Source organism: Apiospora phragmitis, assembly GCF_038363925.1.
Source record: "Apiospora phragmitis strain CBS 135458 chromosome Unknown utg000005l:1.0-4161743.0:1.0-4166827.0, whole genome shotgun sequence".
In the NCBI taxonomy this organism is placed as follows: Eukaryota; Fungi; Ascomycota; class Sordariomycetes; order Amphisphaeriales; family Apiosporaceae; genus Apiospora; species Apiospora phragmitis.
Window position 1 is genome coordinate 3,766,063 of NW_027117403.1, and position 14,526 is coordinate 3,780,588.

The window sequence follows — 14,526 nt, forward strand, 5'->3', positions numbered from 1 at the left end:
GGGCAACCATCGGTCAAGGTCAGCTGAAGCCATCATTGGTCGTGACCCTTTGTGGAAGTATCGGATACCTGACGGGTATGCATACAATAATATGACGGATAACTCAGCAGCAGCGGTGAATGTCAGAATGACCTCTCTGCGCTCACGATACTTACCGGCAGATATGAAATTTAAGCGGTATGGGTGCGTTAGTATGCGCCGGATAGCTGACTACAAAGCACATCATTTCGAGTCATTGTGCCAGCATTCGGCCTGCCTAAGCTTCGAGGCCGCCGGCGGCCCCCAACCTCACCGAAGCCCTTTTTCCCGTCACACCTCCGTTTGGGTCTGTCATGCGGCACCAAACCGTGTGTTGTTAGGCTGAGAGAGTCTGCCGCCGGCCATGAATCGATCGGTCGCAGTGCCGGGTTTCTAGAACACGTCGTTGGTCGTACGCTGACTCCTACCTCGACCAAGTTAAGAAGATCGAAATACTAGTAGTAAAAAAGCAACGTCTTCCATCGTCGGCATTCGCGTACGTAGCAATGCGTGGCGCATGAAGTCCTCTCTGCCGTCCCTGCCAAGCCTCTGACTAAACCAGTCTTTCGCTGGTGGACGAATGCAGGTGATCGACGGAACACCAGGATTCCGGCCGCCATCCTGCGTTCCCCTCCAGGCTTCAAGACAAACATAAATACATGTAGAGCCGCCTTGGCAAGTCTTGGATCTCGCTCATTGGAGTTACCTCGACGGAAGCACACACGACCAGGGAAGACAAGAAGTGCTGCTGCTTCTCCTACGCCAAGATGCGGTTGAGGCGTGTGTGTGTGTCTATGTATGCGTGTGTTGTGTGCGCCTGTCTCTCTTTCCCACCGTCTTGGCATCCCTATACCGCCGCTCGCACCCCTCCTCCCAACGACCAGTCGCTGTCCGAAACCCGAAACACAGCTGCCAAGCCTCGTACAGAAGCAATGATGTGCGCCTTGGCTTCGCGGCAAGAAACCTCGCAAGCAATGCTTGGGCAAACCGTGAAGGGGGGCGCATGACGAGTCCCTTACACCTACTGTACCTGTCCTTGCCTCCCTGGCCCTTTCACTTGTACGCAGCGATCGGCGACAAATGCGGTATCTTGTTTGTTTCGAACATGGGGGCGGAGAGGACGGACTTTCTTGGTCGACAATAGGATTGCGATACGAGCATACGATGGCCCATGGTGAACTTTACAACACTTTCCGCACCGCCGGCGACGTGTTCTTTTCTTGGCGTCTACACCATCTTCTTACGCAAACGCGCATCTGCTGCATCGCTGCCCAGGGATTTCAAATGAGCAGCCGGCCTTCTTGCAGATTACGCAGCCTGTGCTCCTCTTCCAGATCGGTCGGTATGAAACTACCGCCACCAGGCACTTCACAGCCAGCCATAAGCCAATCCGGCAAGACCAGTGTTGCTGCTACTACTTCGGCAGGTGGTTTGTAGAGTTCATCTCCGGGCTCCTGTTTCGCAGTCGAGATTACCTGCATGCTCCGTGATCGGGAAAAGTGTGAGTCCTTCAGCCGCATCAATCATCGCTGCTGCATACCGCCGTATCCGTTGCTTCGGTGCCTTACTGTGTGTGTGATGCGGACGATTCGCAGCAGGGCCGGCTGCAACAATTATCACAACCACTCACCATAGTGGCGACGAAACTCCGGTCATAGGCGCATCTTCAGTATATGCAAGGCAGTGTAGGTGTCCAATCACCTGGTCGGCCACCTAGCGAGTGATGTATAACCAAAGACTGGGCGAGTTTTCCGTTCCGGGGGAATATCTTTTTCTAGACATATCGGCATATTGTACTGTTTTTGCTGGTGCATGTGTCCAAGCCAACAGGAGAGCCGATAGCTAGCAAGTCATGATCCAGTAAATCCCGGGTGCTACTAAATAGACACGACAAGGCTGGCTCATGGAACTCCTTTGCCCACTCATTCCTATGTCAGAACTTCACCATCCACCGTGATTATAACTTGATGCGGTTTACCCTTCTATCCAGCTCTTCAGGCCTACTAATCTACACTGTATGTTTTCCATTGGTGACAGCCACTTCTACGTTGACTTGTTCTGTCTTGGTAAAGGGGCTGTACATGGAAAGCTACTTGGGACGCTACTTGGGACATGCTCAAGCTCGAGATAGGGGCCAGTTCCAACATTGGGTAGCCAAAAGGCTGAGCTAAGGTGGGATGCTCGCCGCTATACCTGGATGCCTCACCGATGCCAATACCGCTAATCGAATACCAGAAAGCTTGTGCATCGGTGATTTGACGTGGCCGTCTGGATGCCAGAACCCATGAGAAGGATGGATCGCAGACTGATCAGACACAAACACTGTGCGCTGGATGAGAACATCGTCCGGGGCACCAGCGAAAGGGGGGAAGCTCCGTGATGCCCTATCGAAGGCTGCAGCGTCGGCCGTGGTCGCATATGCGATTACTGGGCTCTGGCCATGCCTATCGAGGCCCCTATCAGTTCTGACAGGCCTTGGATGAGGTGAGACGAGAGTCACTCTGCATGTTGCAAAATCATGGGGGCGGGCAAGAGCCGCATCGGATCCGCACAATCGAGTTTACTATTACATATGGCAAGTTGGTGCCGCCCCTCCAACAAACCGAACTTGGGGCTTCGAGGAACATGATACTTTCTTGTTATGTCCACCGCGTGTACTTCCCTGTCGTGGCAAAGTCCGCCTGGGAGCCGATGGGCGCGGGACGATGTACTGTTGGTCATCTTCCGACACTGAAGACCAGAAAAGGAGAGTACGCGAAACACATGAGTGGTTGCCGGGCCCTTCGGGCGTGTCTTACTGTGCTGCATGGTCAGCGTTGCTGCAAATCAGGCCAAGGATTTGCAATTGCTTTTATCAAAGCCTCATCCCAGCCATGGTCAGTCTTGCTAGAAACACCCTCTTGCGGAGACGCATGAAGCTTCCGATTACATGGATGTGTTGATCGTCTTCCTCTCCAACCTCACTACTCGGCGGGAAGGACTCACGATGCTGATTACGAGCATCATCATATACCAATGTTTGTATATTGGGTGTGTGTCCTTATTCTGAGTCTTTTGTTTTATATGACGATGTTGTTTGCGTGGGGGTAGAAATCACAAAATGACGAGATCAGTACGAATGGCTCAGGGGAACAGCAAAACTGGGCGGGTAAGAGTCCGTTCGATTGGCTAGCTAGCTCTATCTTTGTCGTTCATGACTTCAGTTACTACAAGCAATAATACTGCATTGCTAAAGTGAGCCACCACTGGAGTTGAGCCACGAACACGCCATTTTCCCAGACATCGAGGTGATGTATCGTAACGGCTTTTCTTTGTTGTTGTGAGTATATTGGAGTAGTGATGGCTCGACCAGACCAAACCAAACCAGATGAAAACATCCATCAACACACACATACGCATTCACTATCTCTCAACGGTAGTCTACGGGGTCCTCATATTCAATTGCGTATTGGTATAAATAACATGGCCATGTTGCTCCATGTAGGAAAACGCTGAAATGCAAGAACAACGAATATCCATCCATACACGTACAGTTTAAACACACGAACAACACAACAGAACAACATCACCGCCAACCACTACTACTACCACAACAATGTGCAAATCCTACCTGTTCCAGACGCACTGCGTCTGCAAGTCCTGCGGCCACAAGACCACGCGCTGCCAACTCGTAGTCTTCCCCAGCGACCACTGCGCCCAGCTGCCCCCCGGCACCCCAGCCGAAGAGTGCCCCTGTCTCGAATCGCCCGTCGTGGTCACCAAGTACCAGGGCCTCGCCCCGTCGGCCCTGTGCCTGCGCACTGTGGAGACGCAGCTGAAGAACACGACGCGGGATCTGTTCGACTCTTTGGTGGCCGTTGGCAACCTCGTCCAGTCGGAGGCGCGCCTCGAGTTCGACGAGGTGGACGCGGCCCGGGGCCGCCTGCGGTTCTCGCTCCGGAACCTCAAGGAGGCCCTGGGGGTGGAGGGCGGCGGCGGCGACGGGGACGGGGACGGGGACCTTCCCGGGCCCGGTCGCTCCTGGAAGACGTGGCTCGCGACGCGGTCATTATCCGGGACAGGTCGGAGCGGTTGGAGATGGTGCGGGAGAAGATTTCGGGGCTCCTGCAGGGCATGGTCGAAGATACGCGGGATGCCAGGGACCGAGCAGCTGCCCTTTCCGAGGGTCCGTCTTCATACGAAGGGGCATAGTTTGTTTCAGATAAATCCCATACTGACAGACTTGCTTGAACCGGCTCTACCCAAAGCAAGCTTCTCCGGGAGCATCTGCCTCCATTAGTCAAGCCCAGATAGAAACTGCCATAATAGAAAAGAGGGAAAACATTGCACCTCGAACGTGCCACAAGTGTTCATGAGACGAGTGCCATGAAAACCACCGAATTGACTTGCCATTGTTGGTGAGCCTTGAAATATGCATACAGGCACAGCCGGCCTACTGGGTTGCCATCCTGAATACGGTGTGTAGCAAACTAATGACACAGGAGAAGCCCGCGGCTCTTGGTAGTACGGACGCGGGCCACCGGCGGGCGGGTTGGGTGCAGGGCGCCGGGCTGCGGTTTGTTGATGTCAGAGAGCAACATCGGGTGGACGGTGTCGCCAGAAAGGAATCTTTGGGGTATCTAGATGATCGACGCAGGTTGGTTCTACACAGGTCTCAGTCCCTACAAACCCGCATTCCAGCGGCATTGGGTATGCTGTACCCTTTAAATCCTGGTTGATTACCTATATCCATGCCTCGATGGGACACAAAATCCGCTCCCCCGAAGTCGAACATACCTCCAATGCTTTCATTTCGCTTGTATGAAGCACAAATAGGATACTTTACGCGGAGGTCATCAACCGAGGGGTTACGGGATCTCGCAGATGGCTGTCTCATCAGTTGTTGCAGTGAGTGGACGGTAAAGTCGGCTAGGTGAGCCCCTGATCAGGTAGAAACTGGGTAAGTAGTATAGAAGGTTGTAACTCACTACTTATCGCCATGTTGTTAGAGTTTGATGAGCACGTCGCAGGCCCAGGCCGAACCCGTGTGGTCACAGCTCCCGGAGGAGGCGCTGGCTGGGTGTTGTCTACATCCCGAGTCAAGTAGGCGTTACGCAGCACCCACACTCCGAGATGGTAGGACAGGAGCATTGTGGACTTGGGATACATGGAGACGAGTCATGTTTAAGGATGGGTTATCCTACCACAATGATTTGATGCCGTCCTATCTCATGGCCGAATGCAAACCTTTGTTGGTGAACACCCAGGGTATGTATCGCGACGGAATGTAGACTTGTCGATCCTGTCACCATGTTCCATGGGTGCTAGTATGCTGAGTATCTCTAAATCTAGGTATTTTGTGTCAATGCCTGCGTGGTTTATTTCTTTCAAGGGCAAGGAGTGAGATTGCAGCCTAGCGATATATTCATGTCGCCGCCAGGGTACCGTCAGCCTGTAGCGCCAAGCTCAAGCAGGCCAGTAGACCTGGAACTCGAGCTACGACTGAACATGATTGTTGTTACGAGAAGTGGAAGTTGTAAAACGAGTGATTTGCTTATCATCTGTACAGCAGACGAATGGTCGCCGGATGAGCTGAGGTGGAACGACGTTTCTCGGTCGTGAGATGTGTATCATCAACTCTTGCTTTCCATACAACTGTTAACCGCCGAGTTGGCATCGCTAACCAGCGGCCATTGCTTTCGTGTCCGTGGGAGTCATAAACCATAAGGTTGCTCATGCCAAGGGAGACATGGGCAAACCACTACCTACCCCATGGGGGGAAGTCAAGTAAACGTCCAGGATAGAATAGTTCAGAGTCTACTAGAACCTCGCTTGGCCAAAGCATCCGTGATAAGAAGGATGTTTAACATCCGTCGGTGAAGTAGTATAAGGCACCCCTAAACATGTCGCGGACGTAGTTCTCCTACGCAGTGTGTCGTTTACTCCTAATCACAGCAGCCTCGACAAGCCCAAGACGATGTTCATGAGCTAACAATATATAAGATAGGTAAACAAAGTAGCCTCACTGTGGTAATTTCTCACCGCGCTACTGGTCCTCCGGCAGAGTGACAGAAGCTTCTAATCGTCCCGTGGAGCCGCGAAGTGGTGACAGGAACCACGACTATGGATCGGGCAGCGCCGGCCTTAAACGAAACCAGCATGCATTTCTGGTCATCTGACGACTCTCGCATGCCGAAGATACATTGTACTCTGCTTCCGTGGAAGACTTGGGGCCTCGTTCGCGTGCTTTTGACGAACGCAGCACATCTGTCAACCCCCCTGTAGACACGATAAGTGCGTTCTCGAATCGAGCTAGAAGCTGCGGGGCCCCGCGATAGCACCGACAATTTGCAGTCGGTCCTTCTCGATGATGGGACAGCGACGGGCGCCAGTGAGAAGAATGGCATTACCAGACCAGCAGGTTAGACATTCGACTCTCTCTCCCGCGCAGCTAACTCGGCGACCTGTCTCGACGCTATGTTTCATAGCTTGTTCACCGTTCTTTCCGGCCGGGCTTAATACGGTGAAACCCAACGCTGGATGGAAGATAGAGGTATGCATTTGCTTGAGGAGTCCATCCGGAACGCGAGGAGAGCAAATCGCAAAGTGGGTATCGGACGCAGAGCCTGACCGAGCGAAGCGTTGCGGTGAGCTTGGAATGGAAAGACCTACGTGTGTAGCCTGGGCTGGGCTGGCAAAGCAGGTGGATACAGAGGATGCCAACACATCACCTGCACAAGAATTTTTCTCGAGAAATATATTGGCCCCTGGTACATTGGAAGCGAGGGGAAGCCAGCCACCTCCTTTGTAACAGTAGTATTCTGGCCAATTCTGAAAACATCGTGAGATTCCAGATGTGAGAATGGGGCAAGAAGAACGGGGACTATGCACATGCGGGGTCAGGGCTGGGCAAGTATTGCAAATCTGAAAATACCATGTTTCGGCCGACGATTCCGCCCAATTGAAATGAGTCGGGAATGGAACGATGTGCTAGATGTGGTAGCGAGGGAAAGGCGACACCTCTCCCATAATATATCTCGGTACCGTTGTTTGCTTGCACGGAAAAGACGGAGCAACAGTTGGCTAGATTCCCCAATTCTCCAACTCCGCCTCGCCTCTTTGGTCTTCGGGATGTGATCTGCACGTGGCAAAGAGCGAGTCAACGCATTGCTGGCGTGGATTGATTCGACTCCGCGATTCACGAAGCCAGCGAAGTAGCGCCGAGAGAAAGAGAGAGAGAGAAAGGGCAGTCCCGCGCGCCCGCGCCCGCGCCCGACTCCGACTTTTATGCCAGGGATCTTGCTAGGCAGGCTACAGAATGGACTCCGCTGCGATATGGGAAAATGAGCAGGGAAATTGAAGAGCCTCATGTGATGATAGGAAAACCTGAGAATCGAAAAGAATATCGAGACTCATTGGCAGGATTGGGGGCCAAGATGCTCCAGGACCCCACGACCTGGCCGATTCTATTTACCCGTTGTATGCGCGCAGCCTGCTGCCTGTTCGCAATCGGATGAAGAGCACAGACAGGGCCCAGGAACATGCGCCCAGGGTCCTTTGGGCTGCATAGGACCCTGACAGTCTGTTCGCTATGTAGGTTAGTCCGGTAAGGTAGGGATGGACCAGAAGCGCATCTTGTCGTCCGTGACCCGCGACGAGGCGATGACTAAATACGGACGAAATAGGAAGGCCTCCATGATCAAATCAGCATGGCACCCAAGTCATCGGGGTTGGAGGCCCGGAGGCACACTTCCTGCTTCCTTCGGCGCAGGGCAAACCAATTGGGAAATGGACGAGGATCTGCGGAGAAAAGTCAAAGGGGAATGGAGGGACAGTTGACCCAAAGGGGATGTGTCTGATTGGGGGGGTTCCTTGGCCCGGCCTCAAACCAGTCTCGCGTCACCATGACCGGGGATGTCGCTGGTGAACCCGCGGGCCGTCCCTGTGCGAAACAGCCCTGCTTTTCGGTTTGGCTGTTTGTCTGATCTGTATTTAAGATATATGTATGCATGTACTCCGTAGATAAGGTAGATTTGGATGTAGGCACGCATGAAGGCGAACAGGCCACATCCAGTGGTGGATAGCTGGCCACGCACGCAACTCAACTAATAATGGACTGAAAAGGAAAGGTAAAGTAATGTATGTAAGGATCTAAAGATAGCACGTAAGTTGGGCGTCAGCGCAGCGCAGCAACAAAGGAAGGCCGTGGCTCATCTGCTCGCTCACTCGCTAGCAAGCTGGCCTCTTGCAAGTGGCTGGCTAGTAGGTAGGCTTGCTTGATGGAGGAGGGGGCCATACCGCCTCTGGTCAACGTTGTGTGGGCAGCCAGAACGACAAGCAAACTGACGGTAAACCGCCATTTCAGGTACAGACAGGACTGCTCACACAGCGTTGAGACATGTCGAAACGCCTACCTAGGAGGGCAGTTGGCTGCCGAGATGCTCGTTTTCAGCTGTCAACCAGCTTCTTGTCCAACCAACCACAATGCCCATAATAGAGCCGGTGCAACACAATTCACGTCTACCACAGCTGAGGATGGGGTTTCTTTGGAGGTCAGTCAGTAGGGTTGCAATATGTTGATCCTAAAACCTCCCGGCTCCAGTCGACCATTGGTAAACAAGAACTTGGGGTAGGGCAATTAAGCAACGTGGCGGATGCCCGGTTGCCTGAAGTAGCAGGAAGGTATCGCTGAGTGCGAGGGCTGGGTGCGAGGGTACGTTCAGTATACCCCGCCCCCAAAAGACCCAAAGTGGATGCGAGCGTGTGCTGAGGGACGTATTATTGTGCCGCATCTTCCCAATTTGGTCCCTCAGGGACCCTTTTTCCCGCCTGGAGGTCCCAGATGTCAAAATCCACATTTGATTGATACATGATGTACGGACAGCAGATCAAATCATAACTGATCAATATTGGACCAACCCTACCGCTAGTACCTGATCTCGCTCACACCCCAAGACCCCCAACCAAGCCTTACATTTGATACTCGGTACCTTGTGCCTTGCTTTTAGTACGTGGTAATGGATGGATGGATCTTCTTCTACACTGGACCATTGCATTGATCTATGAGCCAACTCCCCCGTCCCGTTGCTGGCAAGATTCAACTTAGATTCATCTCTTTTTTTCTCCCCGCTACCTACCCAACTCGCCCAATATCCAAGTAGCCCGCTGCGCTAGCTACCTAATACAAGCGGGCGAGACTACCTGCCACAGTGAATCACTGACACTGAATCATAAGTACCAATCACAATCAACCTTCCAATACTTCCAGCGCCGAGAGACGCCAATTCCCTCCCTGCTACCGCTGCTCTCCTCGTCTTATATACGTGACCCGACCTGGTCGCATGTCACAGGTTGACAGCACCCTCCGATCCTCCTGGTTCCTGGCAGAAGAGACGGCTATTCCCGTTCTCCCTTCTACAGTACCCTCGATCCCAACACTGGCACATGTTAAAGCACACAGCGAACTGGATGCAACGCACCCGTGCCAACAAAATCACCTGTCAAGGCGCGCCTGCCCTCCCGAAACCTTAACCTTTCCAAGTCCGACCCGGCCTTGGTCTATACAAAGAGCTCGGAAGCTCACAGTCCTTCCTGCCTCGATTATCCTTCCCGTGTCCCGGGAAATCAAGGAACAGGAAATTATCAACAACACCCTCGCCATCTAATCAACTACCAACGATTCCGCTGTTTTCTTCCTTGTCTTCCCTGTTGTGCGGCGACCCTCGTCGCAGCTGCCACAAATGTCGCTCACCATGTCGAGGTTACCACTCGATTCCTTCCTGCCATCAGGCGCCATATCCGACCCCAATGAGTATCCTCTTTCATATGCGAAGCTGGCCAACGGTGTCTCGCCATACTCAGTTGTCTCGCCATTGGCATTGCCGCGGTCCCTTAGTCAAACATCGTACTTCGACGACTCGCAGCTTACACCCCAAGCCCACCCTCGTTCTGTCCCAACGGCAACTAACGGGGCTGGTAGCGTTCCCCTCGCAATTACCTACCTCCCGCCACCATCAACGCCAGTCACGGCCATTGGAACAACAAACTCGCCAAAACTATCAACATCAGCAAGAGCGTTATCTTTCTCCCCACCGCAGCTCGTCTGCTACCAGAGACAGGAATGCTCTGAGTCCAAGCCACAGCCAAACCCTCGAAACTGGCTCTGGACTTGTTTCGCCAAGTCTTGTTCCCTTCAACGATCTTTCCTCGCCGGAACAAACAACCCTACAGCTACGCCGCGTGACCTTACAAAATCGGAGGCTGCTAGAAAACTGGGAGGCCGAGCGTGCACACCTCGAAGCCAACCGAGGACGAGCTGAAGAAATCTATAAAGAAGAGCGTGCCATCATGGATGAAGAGAGGCTGGTCTGGGCCGATATGGAGGCGCAGTTTCGAACCCAAATCAGGCAACTCCAGCAAGAGAACCAAGAACTTCGACTTAGACTGGAGCAACAGGAAACGGGCCGAAGTGATCCAGTACCGGAAATCAGGGGCGGAGGTTCTGGGTCTTCGGAGAGCATGAGCAGCCCTTCCAATGGCGGAAGAAATGGCGGAATCCCAGCAGTCAAATTCCAGACATTCTCGCCCGTAGATTCTCCGGGTTCCGTTCCTTCGGGGCGCACAATGCCGGAATCCGACCCTTTCGTGCCTCTCGATCCCCGTTTGCAGAACATATCCCCGCAAAACGGAACTGTTGGTTCGGTGACCCCTCGCCAGGAGCATATCCCCTCCATTGACATCCAGGAGATTCTCCCACACTTGGAAGGCATTCCGCTGAAGACGACAGCTGTTCAGAAGGCCACTTTTACCGACGGAAGCAGTTCCAAGAAGGAGTCGCCGACAGGTTCCAATTCGGATTCGCCCACTGGCGGCAAGTCTAAGGCCGAAGTTACCCAGAGTGCCCTGCGGGCACCGGAGCATGCACGCCTTACCATGCACGCTGGTCACACTCCGAATCACTCCATCTCTCTCCTTTCCACTGCTGTGTCCACCGTGGTCCCCAACACTGCCGGTAGCTCCGGTGCTGCTACTCCGGTACAAGACCCATCAGAAGCCGCGCATCCCGAGCTCCCCCGGGGTCCTCAACCATCTACAAACGACATCCATTGGAGAGGGGATGACATGGATGACGAGGAAGACCGGAACTTTTTGAGCCCAGTGACGAGGACCGCCCGCTGGCCGAGCCCTTGATGATCCGCAATATGCCAGCGAAGGACGAGATATTCCTACAGCGTGTCGCGGACAAATTGACCGACTCTATTAACTTTAATGGCGCAACCCCGACTGTCTTGAAAGGAAATCCGATGGAGAACTATGAGGAAGAGGCCCAGCCTCAGCCCGAGCTATCAGAAAACGTACCAGCCGAAGGAGGCAATGACTCGAATTCTTTGGGGATGACGAACCCTTAGATATACCCCTAAAGCTGAAAAGCACTCGGAACTTCGGTGCCCCACTCGGCTCGATTGGCAACACCGGGTTCTAAGGCCTTGTTTGCGTTGCTCGATGCACAGCAGATCAAGACCAGTCCAGCGTGTTGACTGGCTGGGCTTCCGATTGGCCACCACACACAACTCTTCCCTTGATGAGTTTCGACACACTCCATCTTCTTCTTGTACATACAAGTTACCATATAAAACCCCCAACTCCGGCATGCCCTGCCGGAGTCTTCATTTCCTTTGTCTCACATCCTTGGCTCTATTGAATCCGAATGCCGGAGAGCTTGGCGGGAGTTGCAAGTTTTGCCATGACTGATCAGGCGATGAATATGGTATTGTTTTACCATGAGTTCAGTTGAATACCCCCTTTTGATACCTTTTGCCCCTTTTTGGCCCCTCGATGGCCTATTACGGTGTTTGGATTTCGGTTTGATGAGCATAGCATGGTATGGCGTGGCGCACACTATTAGACAAACAAGCCGCATTCTCCCTCTCGCGCAGAGAGAGCGATAGCTATACTAGCATTGGTGGCTATTTTGTTTTCCCTCTTTCCTTTTTCTTTGTTCTCAAAAGGCACATAAACTTCAGCATGGAACGACCGCATTGGGGAGTTACCAATGCTAGGCGGCGACGATGGCTGAATCAGATTGCCCAAGGAGGCGGAGGAGAGTCGGAGTCTGAATCATTGAGTGATTGGGGCCACAGCGATTTATTCTGTTGGTTTTTGGAGAGAACCCCGGGGCGCTTGGGTTCTTGGTGCGTGGATGAACGTTACAGAGATCGGTACACCCCCATGATATCAATACAACTTATGACACTTTCACGTATGCGTCCTATTATTCCCTATATGCTGTGTAGTATGCGCATACAGTGCCTGGCGATGATCCGGGCATCTGGTCAACGGGGCTGGCAATCATGCCAAGCTTAGACTGTCCTGGGCTATTCTTCCTCTGCTTCCGCGCCCCCAACGGGTTAGATTGATGCAACAACCGTGGGAACGCTGTTAGTGAGGGCTGTTGTATTCGTTTTCGTCTCAGTGAGAGGGCGCGCAATCCAATGCTTGCTGATAAATCAGCTGGGGGGTTGCGGCGGACTCACACCAATGCCAGCACACCCCCTTTCGGCACCTCCGGGGCTTCCATGGAAGCAGTCAGCTTAAGTTTATTTAGACACATTGATAATTGACCTGCCCCATCTTCCTCCCTGGTTAGCATTGCTATTTTGCTTTGCTTTGGCGAGATGAAAAATTCGTCAATGAGGCTCTTTGTCTTGGTGAATGCGTACATACATGTCATGCGCTATGCAAGGGGGGGAGGCTTTGCTTTGCTGAAGAGGCTTGTGATATATATATATACATATGTACATAAGCAATGTGAAACTCGACGGTTCTTGTCTCTTGCGGCTCTTTCTTCCCCCCTGATGGGGCAGCGCTGTTGGAACCTGATGATGGGGAGGGATGTGCACAGCGTAATTTGTCCATATGCTGACAGAGTAAGCCCCGTCAAGAATTTCTCTCGGTTGCCGTGTAAAGAAAGCTCTGCAGAGGTTCCTTGGTTTGTTTAGTCATCCTTTATCATCACGGTCTTGGTGTGTGTGCTTATGAGGAGCAAGGTTGGCCCAGGAAGAGAAGCCGTGGCATGAAATAGAAATATTGATATCAAAGTCCCGCGATGTGCTGAGCGTACGAACTTTCCAACTCCCCTCTGAAGACATTTACAGATGTAACCAACATCCTGACGTTTCCATGTCATGGCATAGCCAGCTCACTGGTATGTTATATACTTTGGGGGTTCGAGGCTGTGGCAGAAACTGGTAGGATTCAATCGAGGCGGCGATGTGTCCGTCCCGGGGACACTACTTGTGTAGCTTTCTGATATGTTGCATAGATCTGTACCTCCTCCGCTCCTGTCCCCTGATCGTACGTTCCTGTTATAAAGCCTTTCACGACCGAACCCACCATAGCATTGTCGGATGTGATCTAGGATGTAATTGTGAAGAATAACCGGCAACAGTCAACTGCGGTGAATTCCTAGTACTGCTCCTAAAGTTTACCTCCCTTCCAACCCTCATAAATCACCGCTATGTGATACAAGGATTGATGGATCGCCTATCGAGTAGGGGGGCTTAGACGGCCGATACCGTAGCACACGTGATGGGGGGCACACAAAGGGGCGCGACTGGACATCTGGTGTCTGATATGGCTGGTTTCTTTTTTACCTGATCTGGAGATTGTGGGCTCTCTTACCGACTTCTGTCTGGCAAGTTCATGGGCTATGCGTTTCCCCTTACATTTTCATTCATAACACTGGGTATCTATCCGAGTCATAATTTCCGCCCCCTTGCTCGAAGACAATGAGTACCACCATCGCCGCCTATAATCTGACAGGGTCTTGGGGTTGGGTTGTCAAGAAGACCGCACTTGCATCCCGACCGACTTGCTGCATATCAACTCCTTGGGGGCGCGGGGGCCGAGCTCGCATGGCCAAAGGCTGGATGATCCATCCTACAGCCCCATCGGGGTGGCGGCTCATCGGCAGAGGTTCATGGGCCCAATGTAGCTCGATCCGCGATCTCAGGCCTCTTCCGGCTGGGCGAAAGGGTTCTCGATTTCTTCGCTCCCATCCACCGGGCTGATGACGACAAGTAGTGTACCACGCGCAACGACAAGACCGAGCGGGCGACTGCTCTCATTGCCCTCATCATCTGTAAAAGAATAAGTAAGCACGTTAGACTTTTACCCGAACGATGGCTGCTAGTAAGGAAGGTAGTAGGTAAAGGAAGTAATAGGCAGGGCTCACCCACCTCGGACCATTTCTTGCACCTCGTCGAGCACTAGGTTCATCAAGGCATCGTATCCCTTGAGGGTGCCGGTGCATTCGCGGCCGCCGTTGAACTTGACGGTGATGCGCTTGTCCATGTACTTGCTCAGGTCGAGGATGTTCTCCTTCTTGGGGCGCTCGCGCTCCTGGCCGCCCTCGGCACCGCCGTGGCCTCCGCGGCCGCCCGCCCCGTGTCCGCCTCGTCCACCGCCCCCTCCTCGGCCGCGATAGCCTCCGCCGCCACGACCACCGCGCTGGTGGGGTCTATCGGCCAT

At 53.1% G+C, this 14,526-nt stretch overlaps 3 protein-coding genes across 3 annotated transcripts; 2 read left to right on the top strand and 1 right to left on the bottom strand.

Moving 5' to 3' along the window:
- Positions 1-3,613: 3,613 nt before the first annotated feature.
- On the top strand, positions 3,614-4,209 carry PG994_005168 (uncharacterized protein; the record flags this gene model as incomplete). Its single annotated transcript, XM_066856577.1, has 2 exons — positions 3,614-3,945; positions 4,080-4,209. 2 exons carry the CDS (start codon positions 3,614-3,616, stop codon positions 4,207-4,209), a joined length of 462 nt encoding a protein of 153 aa, XP_066718744.1.
- A 5,540-nt stretch (positions 4,210-9,749) lies between these two features.
- PG994_005169 (uncharacterized protein) lies at positions 9,750-11,405 on the top strand (the record flags this gene model as incomplete). Its single annotated transcript, XM_066856578.1, has 3 exons — positions 9,750-10,072; positions 10,116-11,074; positions 11,131-11,405. The coding sequence occupies 3 exons, from the start codon at positions 9,750-9,752 to the stop codon at positions 11,403-11,405; spliced, it is 1,557 nt and encodes a 518-aa protein (XP_066718745.1).
- Positions 11,406-14,004: 2,599 nt separating this feature from the next.
- On the bottom strand, positions 14,005-14,526 carry PG994_005170 (uncharacterized protein; the record flags this gene model as incomplete). Its single annotated transcript, XM_066856579.1, has 2 exons — positions 14,005-14,135; positions 14,235-14,526. 2 exons carry the CDS (start codon positions 14,524-14,526, stop codon positions 14,005-14,007), a joined length of 423 nt encoding a protein of 140 aa, XP_066718746.1.